Source organism: Coturnix japonica, chromosome 2 (assembly GCF_054131305.1).
Source record: "Coturnix japonica strain WE chromosome 2, WE-NBRP24, whole genome shotgun sequence".
Taxonomy (NCBI): Eukaryota; Metazoa; Chordata; class Aves; order Galliformes; family Phasianidae; genus Coturnix; species Coturnix japonica.
Window position 1 is genome coordinate 129,165,411 of NC_140664.1, and position 22,761 is coordinate 129,188,171.

At 34.6% G+C, this 22,761-nt stretch overlaps 1 protein-coding gene across 10 annotated transcripts in view; it reads right to left on the reverse strand.

Annotated features, from left to right (window-relative positions):
- Window positions 1-294: 294 nt before the first annotated feature.
- PFKP (phosphofructokinase, platelet) overlaps window positions 295-22,761 on the reverse strand; it is a 39,710-nt gene continuing 17,243 nt past the window's right edge. For 3 of the 10 annotated variants that reach the window (XM_085538924.1, XM_085538923.1, XM_085538922.1), the window contains 18 exons: window positions 22,282-22,326; window positions 22,069-22,177; window positions 21,649-21,744; window positions 20,427-20,519; window positions 19,869-19,994; window positions 19,227-19,291; window positions 18,620-18,689; window positions 16,009-16,155; window positions 15,331-15,401; window positions 14,775-14,862; window positions 13,657-13,809; window positions 7,875-8,027; window positions 5,105-5,269; window positions 4,068-4,129; window positions 3,024-3,135; window positions 2,081-2,180; window positions 1,383-1,488; window positions 295-837 (listed from right to left, as the gene is read on the reverse strand). In XM_085538924.1, the coding sequence (XP_085395050.1) occupies window positions 684-837; window positions 1,383-1,488; window positions 2,081-2,180; window positions 3,024-3,135; window positions 4,068-4,129; window positions 5,105-5,269; window positions 7,875-8,027; window positions 13,657-13,809; window positions 14,775-14,862; window positions 15,331-15,401; window positions 16,009-16,155; window positions 18,620-18,689; window positions 19,227-19,291; window positions 19,869-19,994; window positions 20,427-20,519; window positions 21,649-21,744; window positions 22,069-22,177; window positions 22,282-22,326 (1,915 nt within the window). In that variant the 3' untranslated portion in view covers window positions 295-683. The other 7 variants (XM_085538930.1, XM_085538929.1, XM_085538926.1 and 4 more) reach the window with 3 other exon arrangements.

Below are 22,761 nucleotides of genomic sequence, written 5' to 3' on the forward strand. Positions count from 1 at the left end.
TAATTCCAGCTTCCTGTCACAGGAAGAGCAGACCACCTCAAATCAAGCCAAGTGTATGGTAAAGAGCAGCACAGTGGGCAAATAAATAATGTATTTAAATTCAGCTTTTCTCGTGGCCGCTTAGGGAACACTTGGTCAAACTTTAGTATTAGAGGGGTAGTACTTGTTTTCCTTGTCTACTAGCCTAAATCCAAAGCAGCAGTGAATGACAGCTGCATTACTACTGTCCCTACTTCATGAAGCATTGTGTTCCACTTGTGTAAAGCAGGTGCTAATACACTTTGACACATCACATTTATGATGTTTGCAACAGTACTTTATTTCACTTCAGATACAGTAAGCACATCCTGTAACTTAACACAAAGCTAGCCTTCTACACTTATTTTTGGGTGTAAGTAATCTGGAACAAAGTGCAGTGGGTGAGTAACATTTTACTCTTTAGTTAAGTGCAACACTGATCTATGCACTCTGCATCAGTAAGGTGGTGCTTATTCATTCAGAGGCTAGGGTTGATTTCAAACATAACACAAATACAGGACCAAGAATCTGTGTGACATGTGAATGTTGTGTTTCACATAAAGTGCTGGTACAATAACTTAAATGTTACAAAACAAAGCTGTAACGATTCTAAAGCATTGTTACTCACAATGTGCATCTATGACAACAATCTAAAAATGATCACTTTATATGGCTCCAGTTTCTGCTTCCTTTGGGCTGTGCATAGCAACATGCTCCAGTTGGCCCGAGTCTGAAACATCATAGCTGGTCTTGTATTTGGCCAGGATTTTCATCAGTGGTCGCAGCTTCAGCCACCATTGCTCCATGGGAATCCTATGTCTGTAAGTGGTGGGCAGGAAAGAAAGAAGTGAGTCATGTAGTAGCTAAGACAAACACATGTAGCTCATTTGGCAATACCAACAGTAATAATAATCTTTATAAACAGGAGCAAGCATTGTTCTTTGTTAGCCCAAATAAAGACAGAATAGTAAAGAAGATAGTAGGCTGTACTAAGTGGTGTATTTCACAGGGAAGTAAAACAGCATCTAAGACACAAATGCTGCTCCATTGAACTGTATCAGAAGTGAGCCAATTCTATACATTACAGCAAATGTAGTAATGGAAAAGGGCAGTGGGCTCCCAGAATTAAATGAGATAAGTTAATAACAAAGTATAGGGAGGAGAAATAGACAGTATTAAGGGAGTAGTTTGAAAAGACAAGCCAACAATCCAAGTGAATCACTGCCTGAATGTAAGCTGAAGCCAGAAGCACAATAAAACAGATGGTGAATGCTGTGTGTCAGCACTGTGGCAAAGGTGTTCATTTGATGTGGGGAAAGGAAGCCTGTTCTGAGATGCTTGAAATGTAAGCAGAGTATACATACACAAAGTCTGTTTCTTTCTTCAGCTCAGTTACTGGCTGGAAAACAAGGTTGCGTCTGCGCATTCCCAGCAAACAGACCGAGTCTTCAGTATTGGCAAATACTTTTCCTAAAAAGAATGAAATAATTCAATATCTTTCTTATTCACACTTGTATGGGAACAGGCAGCTTATTTGCAGTTACTGTGTATTTAACATAGTAGTAGAACATCAAATTAGTACTTTAATAGGGTTAGGAGATCACTGAAGATCAATTTTGGTGATTAGCCATAAAAATAGTGTAAGTAACAAACAATAAAACTGAATTTGAACATCCAGATTTAAATTGGATTTTAGTAAATAGTGTTTTATGAAAATTCCCAAAGAAGACATATTACCTTCTTCTGTTTCCCATGTAGCCATCATGAAACAAAAAGGAAGAACAGATGTAACTATGTAGTCAGCAATTCCTTCATGCATGATAAACTGCAATCACACTATCATTTTTAAAAGGTAGGTAAGAAAAACAGCTAAAATATCAACCGACTGAGAAGAATCTTACAGCAGAAACCACAGCAAGACAATACTGAATAATAAAAACATAAGATGGAAAGAAGTGCACTGACTAACTAATATACATTCAAATATTTTTGTAGGAAAGTAGCCTTCTATACTGATAGCTAATTGAAGGCAATAACAAGATAGCACTGAGTATTTCTGCACCTTTCCGGTAGGTTTCCGTCAGTTTTTTGGAGATCCACTGCATTGCTTTCGCAGAAATCTTTGTCCCAAAGTTTCTATCAAATGGTGAAGGTGCACCACCCTGCATGAAAATTTAATTGCATTAATTCAGTGTTCCATTTTATCAGTCCTCTCTGTTAATGACCCGCTACACTTATTACCTCCATCTCAAACAAAAGTCACAAACCTATCATAAAAAAAATTAGGTGATTCATTTAAAATTTGTGTTATTTTGGTGTGAAATCCTCAGTGAATCAATAATACTTTTCACTTTGGTAAGGGGAGGGTACTGTCTGCCCTTTCACCCTCTTTTCCCTCAGCACTGATCATAAAGCACTACCAAGCTCTCACACTGTATAAGGTCACCTCATTTCAGCACAGAATAAAGCAGACAATTTAGAAATTTAGCTCTACGTGTATCTTTGACTCTACTTCAGTGTTTGTTAACCTAATTATAAACTCAGTTTGCCCACAAACAAGCAGTACAGCAAGATAAAGGGGGGGGGGAAGGCACAGAGATCATAAGGAATAGTTCAATGTTGTCTTTTCTACCAGGATAATCCACCTGCACATAATTTCTTAACCACGTTTGATCAGAATTCAGATTATGGATGGGTATAAAATTATGTTCAAAAGATGTGTTACAAGAAAGATTGATAGCTGTAGATCTATGAAAAAGAAAATGTGTAATTTTATTTATGGAGACAGAAATGAAAATAAGTAACTAAGGCATTTTTTATACATTTAAAAAAAAAGGAATTATAATCACATTTAATGTTAACAAATAGCTCTGAGTTACCTACAAACAAAAACCCACGCTTTTTTTTAGTTAATTCCTGAGTCAGATTTACTTGATATGCTTGAATAGTGTATGCTTTATGCTGATAATGTTAAGCATGTCTGGAAATGTTAAGCTGAGTTTTACCTGCTGCATATGGCCCAGAACATTTTTTCGACAGTCAAACACTCCCTTTCCTTCTTCAGAATACAGCTGATAAATGAAGTCGGTTGTGTAGTTCTCATTGCAATTCTCATTTCTGTAACAATTCAGGCCAAATACTGTTAGCAAATCAACTATTAGCTGTAAAGACATTCTCTACTTACTGCACAACAGGTAGTTTCCCAGTTTCTTGATACCAGTAATCATCACTTGGACATTTACATCCAATCATACAGGTCTGCTTTCAGGTTTCATGGATGTGTTGTTTTTTCTACACCCACAATACTGACAGGTCAGCCAGATTCCATCATTTAATAATGCAGTGAGAAATACCATTTTAATTCCAACAAATTCATTATGCAGGTGGAAATGCATAATCCAAGTAGCTATATATTTTATGCAACTTACAAAAGCGTAGATAATGAATAGTACCTTTCTGTTCCTTATTAATATTGTAAATGTCAAGTATTCTTTTTGTACCCTGATCACATTAGCAGTAGAATCTATTCAGGTAGAATGGCTTCCTTATACCATTGACTATAGCATTTATTTTTCAACTCTTTGCTACTCAGCACACTGAGAATAGATCTTTATGGAAGAGTAAGAGAGAAGCTGTGGACTGATTCAGGATGGCTATGAATGTATCATCTTAAAGTACGTTTTAAGGTTTATGATTTTTTGAGAAATGTTTTATCTTGTAAAACCTAAGTATAATTTTCATAGTAAAAGCTACAGAGCACATATGTACACATACAGTAATTTTCACATTATTAAGAATCTGTAGTAAATGACAAAACAGGCTGAAAATAGAATAAAGTGTCAGATCACAAAGCAAATATATTTACATAGAAAGAAGGAAGTTTTGGATTTCAGCTCCCAGATTTGCCTTCTGGAGCAACAGCTCTGCTAATCATGTTGTATTAAAAGGAATGATCAAGAGAATATAAACTTGGAGTGTCTTCATGGGAGGCCAAACAGTTTTGAATGCACTGAAATCACAGACTTATCTACTGAAAGTACTTTGCTTACCTCAGCACTAAACCACGCTGGATACTGGTTTTCATCTTTTCAGTCAAGTGTTCCACGTTAGCCTAGGAACAACAAAAGTATTTGTCAAGAGCCATGCAGAACCCTTTAGAACAACTTTAATAAGCCTACATATTGTCTTATCCTGAGAATGTCTACAAAGGATTCTACATCAAGTATGTGCAAATTCAAATCAGTTTTGGAGATCTAGGAAAACATACAGCGTGTGTCTATCCATCGTGGGGTAAAAATAACTTCTTCCTCCATGTCACAAATAACTTTATTTTTAAATAGCTACATAAAATTGTTTTTTCTGTGTGCTATGCAGATGGAGAAGCTGGATGAACTTGTTGTTTGTATATCATGTAGAAATTGTCATAAATGATCAGATGCTGCAGTAACTTCCAAGTCCTTGCAACAGAACATTCTGCTGTGTTTTCACCTTTGTATTGGTCTATGACAGAAGCCAGAACCAACCACCTCAGAAGTATTAAAAGCCTCATAGTAGATAATTTCTATATCACCCTACCCCCATGCAGTCACATCCTAATACGACATCTTTGTTTAAATAACACCTCAAAAAAATGCCCTTAAATAATTTCATTATCAAAGTCAATGTCAACTGCATTATACATCACTTTAAATTTCTGACCTGTATATCATTCTGACAAATGAGCTGAGGAAGAAGTCTTTCTTTTTATATCTTTTTATATCCTTCTGAAACTACCCAGCATTTTTCATTTCTACCTAACTTGAATTTCTATCAGAGGAATAAAAATGAAACAATTCCCCTAATAACATTTAGTGGTCAGTACAACCATTTCATCAATTAACCTAATGCCAAAAATAATGGTGCATGTTCCTTCAGGGGATGTGACATAAGAACTGGAATTATTTGACAGTTCAACTAACGAGCACAGCTTTCATTTACAGTAGATAGATAAATTTTAGCTATTTACTCCAAATACAGACAGTAAGCTATGTAAGTACAATATCAAGTTCTACTTAAAAATAGGGAAAACATTTCTAATACTGCATACCTGGAGCTCTCGAATGTCAAACTGTTCTTCAAAGATATAAGCAGCATCAGCTCCTGCTGCAAGGGCTCCCATATTGGCCAGGTAACCACAGTAACCTCCCATGGTCTCAATGATGAATACACGACGTTTGGTACCACTGGCTGACTGTTTGATGCGGTCACACGTCTACTCGAAGACAATGTATTAGAAATTAAAAGTAGGAATTTTTATACTTTTATGTGTGCCAGGCAATTTTGTGTCATATATTGATGAAAGACTTAAATAAAAAACATATTAAATAATGTCCCAGTGTATCATAACCCATTTCAACATCGTAACAGTCATCACATAAACTAATTTTTATAAGCCATTTTATAAGCCAATTGACATAAGCAAAACAGTCAAAATATTTCACTAGTATCAAAACATTAGTTTCACATCTGAGAAATAAATTTTTGTGCATGGACATAAAAGGCTGTGATAGCTTTATAAATTAAATACAAGTACGCATAGTGGGGCTTTTTTAAACTTAAGCATGTTCTGCCCTGTGAATCAATAAGGATATTCACACAGATAAAATTATTTCCTCCACTACTGGAATAATTGTCCCTATTCTTGGTAGGTTTGGTATTTTTAATTTTTTTGTTGTTGTTGTTGGTTTTTTTTTTTGTTTGTTTGTTTTTTGTTTTTTTTGCATTTTGCTCTGACCACCTAAGAAATACTCTCTACTAATAGATATGATGCTCACATAACATTGATAACACCAGTATTTGCTACAGTTGCCCCAGAGACTTGAAGAAGTCATGGAAAAAATCTCCAGGACCTGAAAAACTTACATTAATACAAGTCTCCAGACACTTCAGCAGCATTCAAGAAGCTAGCTGACAAACTCACACTTCCTGGAATGAAAGTATTTCTACAGCAACTGTTCAAAGTTATTTATGAAGCTGTTAGACAATGTTGCTTCCTTTCAGGAAGAGATTAAGTAATAAATAAAAGTTGTATGGGAGTTGGTGACAAGAAAAACTGTGTAAACAGAATGTACTGTCCCAACATTGTGTCCGTTTGGTAAAAATACAAAATGAAGGCATCAAATCATAGAACCCTTAGAGTCTGAAGAGACTTTTAAATGCCATCTAGTCCAACTCCCCTGCAGTGAACAAGGACATGCACAGTTACATCAGGTTGCCCAGGGCCTGATCCAGCCTTGCCTTGAAAATCACCAGGGACACGGCATAATTCACATCTCTGGGCAACCTGTGTCAGGGCCTCACCACCCTCACTATAAAAGACTTCTTCCTTATATGTAACCTAAACCTACCATCTTTAAGCTGAAAGCCATTTCCCTTTGTTCTACCACAACAGATGCTACTGAAAAGCCTGTCCTCTTATTTCCTGTAGCTCCCCTTTAGATACTGACAGGCTGCTATCAGGTCACCTCACAGCCTTCTCTTCCCCAGGCTGAACAGCCTCAGTTCTTTCAGTCTGTCCTCTTAGGAGAGCACTTGGTAGTTTCATCATCTTGAATTATGTTAAATCCCCACACCTTAGTAATATTCTGAAAGAGCAATTATAGATTCTATAACATCTGAGTTGTTTTGGGTTTGGTTTTTTTTGTTTGTTTGTTTGTTTTTGGTTTTTTGTTTTGTTGTTTTTTTTTTTTTACTAACAGATAACTTAATCAGATAACTTAAAATAGGAAATTTAGATTGAGAGCCATATGGGCCTCAAAAATATCCTAATGTTTTCATGGTGAAATTTCTAATTTAACTTACTTGCTGTGATTGTGATAATAAAACAAACAAACAGCTTTTTACACTGAGGTTATATTCCATGGTTTAGAAAAACTGCAATTAAGTACTGCATCTCCCACTACCAGACATAATGTATTCTGATGCAGCACATTAAAAAAAAAGCTCCCGTAGATATAGACTATGTAAGTAAATCAGTACCTGAGCAGGAAAGCAAATCCACATTTCTGAAACCTCAGGATCTTCATTCAAACTTTCTTGGTCAATTGCTTCATAATTATTTATGTGTATTGATAACAGGAGTTCTGGTAAAACTCAGAGCTATTCACTTGTTTGTGTAAGTTATCATCCCAGATCCCTTTTCTGTTGTTTCAGCAGACTTTGTGAAGTGTAGACAATTACAAATATAGCAGTTGTGCCCAAGGGAAAAAGCAGACTGTTCTGACCAAAATGGAAAGCTTCAATCACAGCAAGATCTGTCCACAAATTAGAATCAGTGACAGACTAAACTGCTTGTGCAATCCTTATATTTACATGCACTTTATATATGTTAGCCCTACTGTAGTCCATAGGATCATTCACGTGTTTAGCACTAACTACATAACAAAACACTTTAAATATGCTAAGCTCACTCATTGGCCCATGAAATAAATGTGGCATTTATCTACAATATCAGATTTCACCATTCAGCTAAATAATACTAAGCAATAATACAATATAATAAAAATATATTAAAAAAATAACTACAGTTAAATAACAACAAAATAAATGGAAATTTTAGAAGAGCAAAATCTTATTTTCAGAAAATAAAAAACAAAAACCCCTAATCAGTGATGCAGTAGTCTTAGATAACAAAGCAGAATCCTCCAAAGATAAACACCAATTATAATGAATTATTTTAATCAGACTTGGTAAAAAAAACTCAAACACAAAAATGACAGTGACTGAATTAGATCATAATGCCAGATATTTAAAGGTCTTTAAATTTCCTGACCTTATGCATTTTATCATCTTAACTTCTAAAAGATACGTAGTCTTACCTCCACAATAACATTCAAGGCAGTGTCACCACCCATGCTTAAATCTGAGCCTGGCATATTGTTGCTAAGAGTAGCAGGCACCACACAGACAGGTACGCAAAACTCCTCAAAGCGGGAACGTGCCTCATATATCTGCAGACAACTTTCATAGCCCTGAAGCAGTGGTATAAGTATGAGTGATGCATTCCTTGTCTTTGGCTTACTGTGCTAATGACTCCTTGCATGTGATGGTAAATTTGGCTGTCCATTGGCCCAAATACAATTGGTGAGATTACTGGGGGTGCATCCTGTACATATCACAACGGTGCACTGGGCTTGCATTGGCACAGTGTTCTTTGAAGAAAAGCAGATTAGTGCAGGTTAATGCAGAGTGAATACGAAGTCTGTACAGCATTAGAGGTCTGAAGAAATTTAGCAGAAAAAAGCAGCATAAAAGTAGATTAGAAATCTTTCTATAAAAAGACACTTAAAGAACAGTTTGAAAGGAGTTCAGAAAGTCAACTAGAAAAATGCCTGCAATTTGAAGGAAATACTTTAAAAAGCTGGGGTTTTTTTTGTTTGTTTGTTGTTGTTTTTTGTTGTTGTTGTTGTTGTTGTTTTTAAACACTGTGTTAAACTATCTAGTCAAGACGCACACATCCATTTTCACTGAGAAAAAGAAGAAAAAATTCCTATGCTTTCCAAGATTCTATCAACACATAACATCTACTTCTAGGGACACAGACTGGACAGAGGTCCGAAAATCCAAGAACATGTGCATACGGATGCACTACAGTTTACAAATATATTTCAAAGATTCTTTGAGAAGCAGCTATAGGTTCCTGGGAGGATTCCAAACACTACAAAATAAATTAGCATGTGAAAAGGACTAGGTGTCCCTAACAACAACCGAAATACTTGACCTTAGAAACTGTTTACATAAAAACAGCTTGAATTTACATAATTCCAATTCTATCTAATCCAAACTATTTCAGCATTTCTTATGACATATGGCCATTTTTCAAACTGCCTCTGTAATGCCTCTCAACAAGAAAGCCTAATTACATAGTATGTTCCCACTGTGACAACATCTTCCTCCCAGAAAAGAATGATGCTCTCTGAAGTCTCATCTTTTCAACTTCTTGGATCAGTTCAGAAAAGCAAATCAAATTATTAAGACATTATCTCTACAAATATCTACTCAGCTGCTAATTTAAGCAATAACTTGGAAGAAAGCGATGGAGAAAAGATTCACACGAGAGCTCAGCTTATAGACTCTTTCCTCCAGATGAATCAGATTCAGTTATGTCATCAGACAGTATATGAATGAAGTGCAAATTGAGTTTCTAAAGTCTATGCCAACTTTAGGCATTATTTTGGAACTGCAACTTTCAACTAAGTTCAGTGCTAGGATGCACTTCCAGAATGATGTCTGAAACAGTCTAAAAAGCTGCTAAAAATATATTACTATTTCAGACCTGTAGCTCTGACTCTGAGAAGCAGCACTGGTAGGAAATAAATGGACTTTTATCATCATCATATTTTTCAGTACATAGGAATTTGCCTAGCCCAGTTCAGTCAGTTGGAAATTTAGTTTCCACTGAAACAAAATGGTGATAAACCATAAGGCTTCCTGAAGAAAAGACCAGTAAGTTTCTCCAAAAAGTTTCATAGTGAGACTTTTGGGAAACTGAGTTGATAGAAAATTTAGAGCAGTAACTAACACAATCAGTTAATTGTGATATGTAAAGATATGTTTTACTTGCATTAAATATTGTAATTTCATTTGATGCAAGTGATTTCAGCAAACATATCCAAGGATTGCACCTCCACCAAGCAAAAGCATTAGATGACTATACCTTGCATCACTGCAGAGTATACGAAAAAAACCAAGTAACTTTATTATAGAACATAAATAAGTAATTGGTGGTTTTCATATTAGCTCTACAATTCGTTTTGTTTTTTGTTTTAATTATTATTATTATTATTATTATTATTTTCATATGAGGGTTACAACAAGATCATAGAGGGATACTGTACCACCTTAATAATATGTTTTATTTTTTTTCAAATGCTTTTATTATGTTATTATTTTAGGAGGGTACAGGCAGAATCAAAGATGCTTTATAAAAATAATACATACAAACAGGCTGCAGTTTGTTTACTTTATGTTGAACTAGTGCAAAAAAAGCTATTAAAAGGGATGGATTTACTGCCAGACATCCTCAGCCACGTTGCCAGTATGGATGAAAATTTAATTGGATAGCTAGTTTGGAACTAATTTTCAGCCAGTTCAGCTGCCTGATTCAGATTAATTCAGTCACAGATGCTAGTACGAGCACTAGGAAAATACAGAAGAAAACTCAGTCCTTCTCAAGAAAACTGCAAAAAGATTGCATTAGGACAATTTAACAAGCTTACCCTCAATGAGTAAGGGTCTTCCTGAGGCTGTTCCTTTTCTCACAACCAGCTGATCACCCTGTATGCTCTTCCCTTTGAATTCAGTTAAAAGCAGACTGTCACCTCGTTGAGCATATCAGAGTTTTAGCCTCTTGCATTTTTAGGCTTCTTTGCCCTCCATCTCTAGTTCACACTGCTTCATTTCATCATTAATTTCTACATGCCCTAAATGAAATATATCATCTACCACTCCATACATTGTTTTGGTTTATTCCTCTTTCCATCAGTATCCACTAGCCCATCAGTAGGCTTTTTTTTCAAATTAAATTTTCATCTTCACCATGTTTTTCCCCACGTTCTATAACTGAAAAATTTAATTTTGTTTTCATTGTTTAACTTACAGAGTAGATTTCTGTTTACTAGTTTCAGCCACAGCATGTATTAATAATGTGTTTTAAATGGATATTAAATAGCCCAGCAATACACAGCCTTCATATTTGTGTGGAAATAACAGAACATTTCTTTCTTACCACATTCCAGAAGTCTGGTATCAGAAATAATAGTCAATAATTTCAATGAATTACTAATATGAATGTGAGAACATACATATTTTTATTCAAATAATTACTTTCTTGCTGCTCCTGTTGACAAAACTCGAAATTCATGTTTTTACCCTGCAATTCTAAACAATTTATTATGTACACTTTGATACAGAAGCCTTAAGGATACCCTATTCACATATCGAGACCTCCAGGATTCTCCAGCTATTTGATACTACTGAGTTCTCACTGACATTTTTTCTCACTGATCTTCTTAAACTAATGAGAAAATAGAGCATACAAGCAAATTTAAAATGCTGTTCAAAAGAATCCATGTTCTACTATTCAACTGATTTAAACCCTACATCTTAAAATACAAATAGGAAAAAAAAAAGAAAAAAAAAAAAAAAAGAAAAAAAAAAGAAAAAAAAAGTCAAGAATCTGTCATATAATCTGAATTCTGGTTGCTCAGAAATGTACCATCCACTACCCATGAGTTAAAATAAGTCACGGTCTCATGGTCTCACCTAACCTCTTATTCAGAAAATGTGTGAGTATTTATGCTATCTTTGCTAAATCCACACAGAAACAGCTAATGCCAAACTGAGGTACGCCTAAGACCATTAAATGTCTTTATTAGTCTGCCTTCTCTTGTAAAGGCAACACAATAACATTTAATTTGCAAATGTCTTTAGATAACACTTACATTCCTGGGTAATTTTGAAGCAACCTAATACTGTCAAACATCTAGTGATGCCAAACACTACCAAGGCCTTGTTACCCATCAGAAAAGAATGCACTTACCTTACTGAAAGTTGTCGATAAAGCAGAAATACGAGCAGTACCACAGAAAAACTAAGTGAGATAATATTTAGGTGTGCTAATCTGAAACCTAAGAAATGCTAACCTGAAAGTACTATAAACTGTGACACGTTTATTCATCTAACAGTGGCAATGGGAATGAAAATTTTAAGACTTGTACTGAGCCTATCAGTCATATAAGGGACAGGAATACTATTGAGCCTGATTTGAACATGTGACAAAAGAATGAAAAAAACACTTTTCATTATCTGTTAAGAGGATTTCATTCAAACAAATGAAGAAGGCAAATGCAAATATATTAAGCAGAATTCTTTCTCCAACATGAAGGTCTTCTTCCCCTCAAAAAATAACATAATTTTCAGGATTTAGATTCAAGCCAATAGAAAAGTCATTACATTTCATATTTACTTTAGAGAAAATTCTAGGCAAAATAAAAAGCAGGAACAAGACAAAAGCTACTGATAAAGACAGATTGAAGAGTTCTCAACTACTGCATTGAAAATATGGAGTTACTGACAGTTTATTGTCTAATGAAGTCATATGATACCTAGGAATCCACATTTAAAGCAAAGCACAGCAACAGCATAGAGAAAGGGAGAGAGAGAGAAATCCTGCTCTACATGAAATTACCTACAAAAAGAAGGCAGTTAAGTAAACACAAAGATTATGAAGGAAGAAAAGAAAAGTAGGTGCCATGCAAAGCCACTTTATTCACCTCAATCATTTTGGAGAGATATTTTTATTTACCAGAACTGGAAAAAAAGGACAGTCTTTATAAAGAATAGATTCGAAACAAATTTTGCTTAGTGTGTAGCCTGTCAAGCTATTGCCTTGAACTAGACTGTAATCTGATAACTCAAGGGTTTATTTTTCTGAATATAAGGATATTTATGCTGTTATTTTAAAATGAAAACAACAGGTGAAAATTATATAAGTGCTCTTAAGGCTGACAGCATTTGACAAATCCTTGAAGTTTCTCAAAATAATATCATTTTTAAATTTTACACATACATCTAAGTGATAGAGGACCTGGTGGTTCAGTTTTAAAATGAATCTAAGATGCTATCCCCCACTTAAGATGCACTTCACATTCCTTGTTTCTAACTTTAAAAAACATAGCTCCATATGTACAATCGACAAAAATGTTTGTTACAAAGAAGAAACAGAACTACTTTGTAAGTGATAATGTAAATTCAGTTTTAAAGAGGAATGCTTTATTAAGACTTCCCTGTGTTTTAAACGAACTATGGACAATCTGCAAATGCATCTGTGATGCATATGCATCTACAGACTATACTGAAAAGAAAAAAGACAAACTGAAGGAACAGTAACATTACCATTGCTGCTGCATAGACAAAATTATGTCAGAATATCCAGAAGCAGAATTTCTTTCCTTAGTACAGGAACAACAAGGTAATGCTTCTTAAGTGATTCAGGTACTGTAATTATGCTTTACAATGTCCTTTATGAGGTATTGGACAATTCTCATTCTATCCAACCGAGTTCAGTTTTAATTTATTATAGTTTTTCATTTTCATTATTGGATTAATATTTTTTCTTAATATATCACAGAATGTCTCAGCTGTTTATATTATAATCATTTGTTCTATAATTAGAGTACACATAGCTGCTATTACTACAGAAACGATTTCATGAATAAGGATGCACCTGGGACTTGTCACAGCTGGCTATATAGACATTGTGTATCTAATAGGAATTTCTTCCCCTACAGTATATCAAATTATCACGAAGAACAAGCTATAGTTTTTTTTATTTCTCCTGTATACAATGAATATACGTAATCCTATTTTATATTTTAGGAATTCAAAGGTCACTGTAGTTTCAGAACTACTTTTGTGACAACAAAACTAGTCTTCTAAATGAGCATCATAAACACAGCTATATCAAGTAATTACACCATTTTCCCGGTTAGATTTCCAAAGTTCTGGTCTATAAAAATATCCAGATCTTGCCAATGTAGTCAGTTTTAACCACAACTGCTTTGTTAGTAATAGTAAGCGCATGCACCAGAATAGACTTACATCAGTTATAGTGTTCAGAGCAGTATCAGCACCAATGCTGAAATCTGAACCCGGTACATTGTTGGATACTGTTGCAGGAACCATAACCATTGGAACACAGAATTCATCATATTTCTCTCGGGCAGCTGACAATTCCAAAAGTCCAAGGTACGCCTGTTGGGCACAGGCATTAGGTGAAAAATTAGGATGAATACAATACAGGCAAGGTTAGAAAGGTAAAATGGAATGGGCCACAGGGGGAGCCATTTCTACCACAACACACTTAAGGCAAGTCAAAACTGTAAGGATCCACTAAAATATGATACACATACACACACGCACGCACACACACAAACACACAGAGTTAAAAACAGGTACACACTGAAAAATAACAATAAACAGAACACTCTACCAAATATATAAATTTGACATAACAAAGTTGCTTTGTACAACACAAAAATACTGCATAATAGCCCCAATCTTCAGGTACTCCTTATTTGAAATCTTATTTGAAATAGTTTCTCAACTATATCAACATCCAGCAGAGTGGGAAAATAGTAATAAAGGAGGATTCATTCCTTAGGAAGAAGCATTTCAGCACATTCTTCTCTACAAACTAATAAAACACATTGCTGAAGTAAGACCACTCCTAAAGGTACCATTTTGGTAAAATGCAACCAATGTGAAATATATGGGCGAAGAAGGGCAAAACATAATTTAATTACAGATTTTGAAATGCATTACGTGAGAAAAATGCCCTAAGTAAAAGACCATAGTACAATTACTACTACAGCTCAAGAACCTTTTGAGTAATGTTCTAAGTACTGATACAGTACAGATTGGAAAAGTGCTGGTTTTGTTGTTTCTTTTTTAATGTAAAATAGCATAATTCAATATCACCTGATTTACCAATTTAGTGTATCTTGTTTTGCAGTTACTAGGCATTGCCTTAAATATCAGCTTCCCACAAAAACAGAGATAATAAAATTTCAGATCCAAAACATTATTCATGCTTTTTATAAAACAGAGTTATAAACAAATTCATTTTACATGAAGATTGGGTCAAAACTGGTCTTTTTTGTTGTTGTTTTTGACAGGAAATGCATGCTACGTAGACATTAGTTTAATCTTTAGTGTACCTCAAATCCACCAATAACCATCAGAGCATTAATGTTGTTAGTGCGCATCTGTTCAGCAATCTTCTCCAAAAATTTTCCAGGAAGAGTACTGAAAATTATTAAACCAAAAGAATAAATAATAACACTTCACAAGCAATGCAGCAATAAGAACTGGTTATTAAGCAGTAAGAGTAAACTTTCAGCAGGAATAAAATATTTTTCATATCACATATTTTATCCACACAAATACCACTTTCCTGACTAGCTGATGAGTAAGGAATCACAGTAGGGAATCATGAGAATACAGGTTGTTAATCCTCCTAAGAGTTAAGTACCTTAACGGATTTTTCAGGTGAGTTCCCAACTCCCATTTTCATTCTCATTTCAGAATTGGTACAGTACTATCAGGATACCAAAATTTGAATTTGAAATTCAAAAAGTAATTTATTTTTTTTTGTTTGTTTGTTTTTAAATAAAAGCTTTAAAATGCTCAGTGAAAGAGAAAGAAATACTGAATTATACAGAAGTTGTAACATACTAGAATTCAACATAGCAATTGGGAAAATACTGCTATTACCGTTTGGTACCAAGAATTGATCCTCCTTGACCAGTCCAGCCTCCAACATCTCCCCAGTTGATTTCCTTGATCTATAAAAAAGGAGACAATGTTAACTGACTATCCAGTTACTTCTGGTATGCAACAAACAACAGGCACTAAGAAGTTGCTGAACCAAGCTGCAGGGCACTTTGGCAGCACAATAATGAAACTAGCAATAATAGAAAACAATACCAAGAGGTTAAGTTCTCTTGATTTCTTACCAGTTTCATCCCATTCTATCTGTTTTCACCTTCTCCAGATCATGACAAGCCCTGCCCCTTGTCTCATATGATCCTGTTTTCACATTCTCTTTTAATGAACATGAAACACAAGCATCTAAAGGTAGTTTTTTTTATATTAGTTTTGGGATATGTCTCCAGCTGGGCAGTAAAAAATGAAAAAAAAAAGAAAAAAAAGAAAAGAAAAAAAATATCACTGAACTAATTTCATAGCTTCTTAGGAAGTAAATAGTAGTACTTAATATAAATGAATCTATAGGCTCAAATAGATGACTAACAGAGATACAATCTGGGTTTTAGGAATTTAAGAAATAAAAGAACTTCAAGAATCACTTCTCATGAGAGTGCCACAGAAGACAACTTCCAAAAATATGATGAAGGTGTTAGAGTGGGATGGGATACACAATACTATACTGACCTTCCCTTTAGCAAAACCTTCAAATCCATCAATGACAGCAAACATTTTGTGGCCTTCAGTTATGCCTACTCTCACTGCAGACCTCACTGCAGCATTCATTCCAGCTGCAGGCGCACCAACATTTAAGACTGCCACATTAAAATTACTCTGCAAAGGAAAAACAAGAAATTTGAATAAGAACTTTCACATTTTCACCATGTCCTCTTTTTCCATCATACACAGATGTTTAGTATTGGAATATATTAAAGGAAATTGCAAATTACCAAAAACCATGGAAAACGTAAAGTCAGCAAGAACACACATAAACCTATTCTCCCCATCTGCACAATGCCATATAAAGACTGTCACATTTCATTTGCAAGTTGTTAATTCAGATTTCTGTATCCTAGCTAAGCTAAATTCAAGAAAAATAAACTAAATCACCTAAGCTATTCAACCATTTTTCATATTACCCACTTAAGTTTTCCAATATACAAACAGAATATCTCAGAAAAGAACTTATTTTGTTCATTCCAGCACCATGACCATTAGGCATATGTAATCAGTAAAGATGCACAGTAGCAACTTTCAAATTAGAAGCACCAGTCCTGACTTCCAGCTGGAGGAATAGCAGGAAACAGGATTGTTCAGCATCTTGATATGATACCATAAATTTTCAGATTATGACAGATTTTAAAGCATTTCTTAACAATTACCAATTGATTGTTTACATATTGTGTCATCCCCTCCTGCAAGTTCAATAGGTGATCCATGTAAATGTCTATCCTTATTCAAATGGAAAAGTACGATACATCAAGTGCATATTTTTAATCTAAGACACAGATAATATAAGAGAGTTCTGCTTAAATACAAAGGCTATAAAAATTTTGCTACATAATGTACATTCCATGAGCATTTAGTCTCCTTTTGTATTTGTTAGTTACCAACTGCATTCCAGATAAAACAACTGTGTAAATGGATGTAAGCATTGCTGACTGTGCAATAGAAGTGACTATATTCATGAAACAAAATAGGATGTTAAAAACGTGTCTTGTTGCAACAGACACAATTCTAAGCTGTAACAGTTTTCAAATTAATGCTTTCTTTAATGGACTTACATTGCTATGCTAATGAATCCAAAACCACTCATACCACACATATTCTCCAAAGGGAAAAAAAATAATAAATCAGTACTTCCTTTAAAAATAAAAATAAGCACACACAGAATTGCTTTGTAAGGGTAAACTAAGCATGCGTAAACAAACAAGGATACTCTACATGAGTGTAATTCTAGCAAGCATCTTTGGATTTAATTTGAACTGTAAAATGTGAAATGCCATACTTTCTGTACATGAAGCATTACTTGAAATATAAAACATTACCTCATAAATCAGAGACTACAGTCTCTGATTAAGAAAAGGTCAGACAGTAAGAATCACTGACACACAAAATGAATTGATTTTTATCGTGTATAAATAAGCATCTATTTAAATCTGAGGAAGACACTGTAATTTATCAATGCTGTTTTATACTTACAACTTTGTATTAATACTGAGAGCAAAATATAAGTAAGAAATTATAACTTGACATGCCTGACCTTTTAGGAAACATTCTTAGCAAAACAGAACTTAAATGATGTCAAACTATGCAACAAAAATGTAAGGAAATCTAACAGTCTGTGTTTATATGCTGAAATTCATCATACTTTACACCAGCTGAACAATTTTCATTTTTTTTATAATGATTAACATGACAAATTTGTAGCAATTTAGCATTGGAAAAGATCTAAAAGTGACTTCGTTTACTCTGGAAGATGGGGATACAAAACAAAAACAAAACACAAAACAACAGACAGCAACTGTTAAACAACGATCAGTCAAAAAAAAGAAATAAAAGAATGTATGCTCTTTGTTTTGTTTATTTTAAAATTCCGTACAACCAAAGGACTGTAAAAAAGGCAAAGGAAGCATAAGAGGAAAATATTTGTACACAATAACACAGGAAATGCAGAGCTTACGGTAGGTTCTAATGATCTGATCAGCTAAGCCTTTTCCTCAACAGTTTATCTGTTTTTTAATTCCCCTCCAACTACTTATAGTGAAGCACATGGATTTGGATGGTGAAATCAAATCCAAGTACTTGTTATTTATTGCAAATGACTACAAACTCCTAGTGTCATCCATCATTAAAGGACATAGCAAAACTACTGTAAAACAAAACAGGCTCCTGTTCATCACTGGCAGAAATGTATAGCTAATGGTGATAACTATGCTGAAAAATAGTACAGCTGAAAATGTGTTAGTTTTTTTTTATGTCATTTTTAAATTTGAAAATTTGTCAGTTTTTCTGTAGCTGAAAATTTGCTCTATCAAATAGCATTTCTTGTGCTATACTATTACTGTATTACTTATAAAAGGCATTTTCAGAGTGATCTATGTCTCTCCCATTTAAAGAAAAAAAAAAGTTATTATAATTAAATTGTTTGTTACAAGCATTTTTCTGCCAATATAATAATAAAATATCCTACAGCAAAAATTTGAAGACAATACTAAGGGGGTGGGAGAAAAAAAGTTTAATTTCTTATAAAAAAAACAATTGTAGACACGTATTGGACACATTAAAAACTCCTCACCTTTGGAAGCTCAGCATCTGGCTTTTTTTGTGACAGTAATTTGTAGGTGTTAAGGTTGTTTTCAAAGCTCCTAAATAATGAATAGATAAAATAAACATTACAAAGTTTCTGAATATATAGCTATTTCAAAGGAAATACTGAACTTTTCCTAAGGTGTTCGAAAGTATCCCAAGTTACATTTTAAGACTGTATACCCTATATATAATAATATATATTTATTTACTAACATGTAAGTATACACACCATAAGAAAACAAACAGCTACTTACTAACATATTCATCTTAAACAGGTTTGGTTTCAAAATCCTCAATAAACAGGCACATGGTTACAATCAGCCTGCTCATACATAACAGCAGCTCTTTTTTCTGGGACTAGTTGTCTTAACATCAGTCTTAAGGACTACCGTTATTTGGTTTGTGCGGTGCATTTTTGCTCGCTTATTTTACACACAGTTAAGAGTTTCAACTATTATTTTAAGCAACTCTTCCTTTGTCTTCTAAATACACAAAAACAGATGAAAATTAAATTATGTAAAATAAAGTGTTGGCAGAACTGCAGAAAAAAGCAGCATTTTCTAGAGAAAATAAACTGATATAAGTGGTAATACCTCCCACGAAGCCTCACAGCATCATCAAATCTTCCTTCATCCATGGCTTTCTGTACTGCTTGAGTCTTGAAAGAACAATTTTATTATTGAACATGCTTGAAAAACACAGAAAGTTATTCAACACAGAAAGTTATTCATCTAATATTTCTATAAACAGACATTCTAAAATAGCTTTCTAACAAAAAAAAGATGAAAATTTGATACTTCAAACATAAAATATCAAAACATACAGGATTGGGGTAGTGGCTAGAAAGCCATGTGGAAGATAAGGATCTAGGAGCATTGGCCAACACTTGGGGTGTCAGCAGTGCACTCAGGTGGCAAAGAAGGCCACCACCACCCTGGTTTGTATCAGAAATACTGTATTCAGCAGGAACGGGAAAGTGATCATCCCTTTGTACTCAGCTCTGGTGAGGTAGCGCCTCGAGTACAACTCGAGCATTGAGTTGTGGGCCCATAACCACAGAAAAAAAAATCGAGGCCCTGGAGAAGCCTGGTGAAGAGAAGGCTCAGGAGAGACATCATCAATCCTTACAAATCCCTGAAAGGATTTTGTGGCAGGGTGAGCATCGTCCTCAGAGTATACAGTGCTCTGTTATAGTTAATGAATAACTGTAAAACATATTTCTGCCAGAAACTCACCATCTGCACACACTCCATCAAAGGCAGACGGACAGACTGGTTTCCAGACAGGGACACTACACAGGCAGGAGTATCTGGAGTACCTTCTAAAAGTGCAAGCACAGCTTCCACACCCATTCGGCTTGCCTGAAAATAGAAAATGTTCTATTGCTCAAGCAAGCATTTAAAAGCAAAAGGCTTCCAACCACAGAGCTGTTCACGATTTCTCTGCAGAGCAAGCCAAAAGAAAATACTTTTTTCAGGTGAAGTTGCAGTAGCCAAATACCATATCAGACTATAAAGCACGCAAGATCATTCTTGCATCTTTGCTTTTAAGCCCTACAGCAGATTTTATTTATTTATTTTCAGCAAAGCTCTTCACTATGTTAAATTTGAGGTTTTCAGACAAGTTAATTTGAGACCTCCTTCTCCCCAATTAAAAAAAAAAATCTGCGCAGAATGTGTAGTTCAGATAGTCAGTGCAAAACCACCACAAATGATCCAACTGTGAAGGAAGTAAAAGCATGCTATTTACTTCTACCACTTGGCGCTAAAACAAGTTATTATCTGTTCACTCACCAAAATTCTATCAAAAGCTGAAGGAGTTCCACCTCTTTGCACATGACCCAAGATAGTTACTCGGGTGTCAAATCCAAGCCGCTGAACCACAAGCTGCAAACAATTTCAAAACATAACAGTTTTATTAGCGTAACTACTTTATATGTTCGTGTATTACTCTGAAGTGCTACTGTAATAATAAAAATCTCACATACTGTACATTATTAATATATCAACTTTTGTAGCGTTTTCATTACTGTTATGTGAGATTTTTTATTTTTTTTCCTAAACTAGAATTAAACTCCAGGTTCCCAATCTAAAAGTGCATCTTATTTAATAATGCTAAACCAATTCCTAAAATTGCAACACTACAACCATATATGTCTGTAATTACTGATTTGAGAAGACTTCCAGCATCCATATATAAAATAATGAAATGTTTTGAACTATTGTCTGATTTTATGAAAAGATCCTAATTAGCAGCCACTGAAATAATTTCTCTTTAAATGTAATCTGGATTAAAAAGCACAAATATAAAATACAACCAGCAATACACCTAATAACATGTTTTACATGGATTGCTCTTGCATTAAAAGAATTGTGACCAGCAGGTCAAGGGAAGTGATTCTTCTCCCTCTACTCTGCTCTCTTGAGATCACACCTGGAGTATTGCATCCAACTTCAGCTCTCAACTCAAGAAGGACACTGAGCTGTTGGAGCAGGTCCAGAGGAGGGCCCTGAAGATGATTAGAGGGCTGGAGCACCTGCCCTACAAGTACAGGCTGAGAGCCAGGGTTCTTCAGCCTGGAGAAGACTCCAAGGAGACCTCACAGGTCTCTTTCAGGTACTGGAAGGCTACTTCAGGAAAGCTGAGGAGGAACTTTCTGTAAGGGCAGGCAGTGATACGATGATGGGAAATGCATTTTAACTGGAAAAGAGTAGATTTAGACTAGATTTCAGAAATTATTTACTGTGAGTGTCTGGAACAGGCTGCACAGTGAGGCTTTGAATAGACTCTCTTTGGAAGCATTCAAGGCCAGGATGGATGGGGATTTGAGCAACCTGGACTAGAGGGAGATGTCCTCACCTATAGCAGGGTGATGGAACTAGATGATTTTAAAGGTCCCTTCCAATCCAAGCCATTCTATGATTCTGTGACCAATTTACATTATAGAAATGCTACTGTTAGTAAAAAAAACTTCCCATTATGAACAAAGTGCATCTTAAGGATAGTGACACTTACATCCTTAACCTTCTCTGATGTTATAGGTTTGTTGTGGCAATCAATAGCTCCTTCAGCTACGATAATAATATTCAGCCTTTTCTTTCGTGCACGGTTCTACAGTAAAAACAAAACAAAAGCATATCCATATAAGCAAAAATAAAAAAATCTGCAGCACCATTTTAAAAGCAACTATTATACATTAAGAAATATTCCCTCTCCCTGCAGTCTATACCTGATCACTTCAGAGTTCTCATATATTTCATTTTCATACAGGGCTTTTCATTGAGTTCTCATACATTTCATTTTCATAAATCCTTGATGAATTGAAATATCTTTTATCAAATGAATATGGAAAGGTACTGAAAGGTCTGATCACATTGCTAAATCACTGTTTTTAAACAAGTTTCTGTAAAAAGATGAAACACTATAATACATTACCTCTGAAAGCTTAACACACATTGTGTCCTCCCATCCTTCTTCTGGTGGGTATTCAGGAATAAACACCCAATCTGCTCCACAAGCTAAGGCACTGACAAGAGCTAAATACCTAATAAATATAACAAAAATAATTAGACATTTATTGTTCACATTTTTTTTAATCTTTCATAATTATATTTGTACAAAACATGAACTACTGAAGATAATACATACCCACAGTGTCTCCCCATAACCTCCAGAACAAATGTCCTCTGATGGCTATTAAAAACAACAAAAAAAAAAAAACACATGAAAGAATAATTCACTACAGCTCAGAAATCTAATCCAAATTCTTTGACAGCTGGCATCAAGAAATGGTCTCTGTTTGCCAGTTTACCAAACACAGAATTAATTTGAAAAATAAAAGATGATATTGATCTAAGTATTTAAATTGCTTATCTTTCATAACTTAATTTGTTCTCATTACACTTCACTCTAAATTAAATAAAAGTAGTCAGGAGACAAGAGGCAAATAATCTCTAGAAACATAAGTGATACAAATGTATAAATAAGAATTTTAGGGATACAATGGTAGAACTTTGTCTGTTTGGTTTTGTAGTGGATAATAATATAATTTAATTGCTTAAACTCTGTCTGAGCAAAGTTTACATACAAATGGATACTGTCTGAATCTTCTCTAGAATAGTCTGTCTA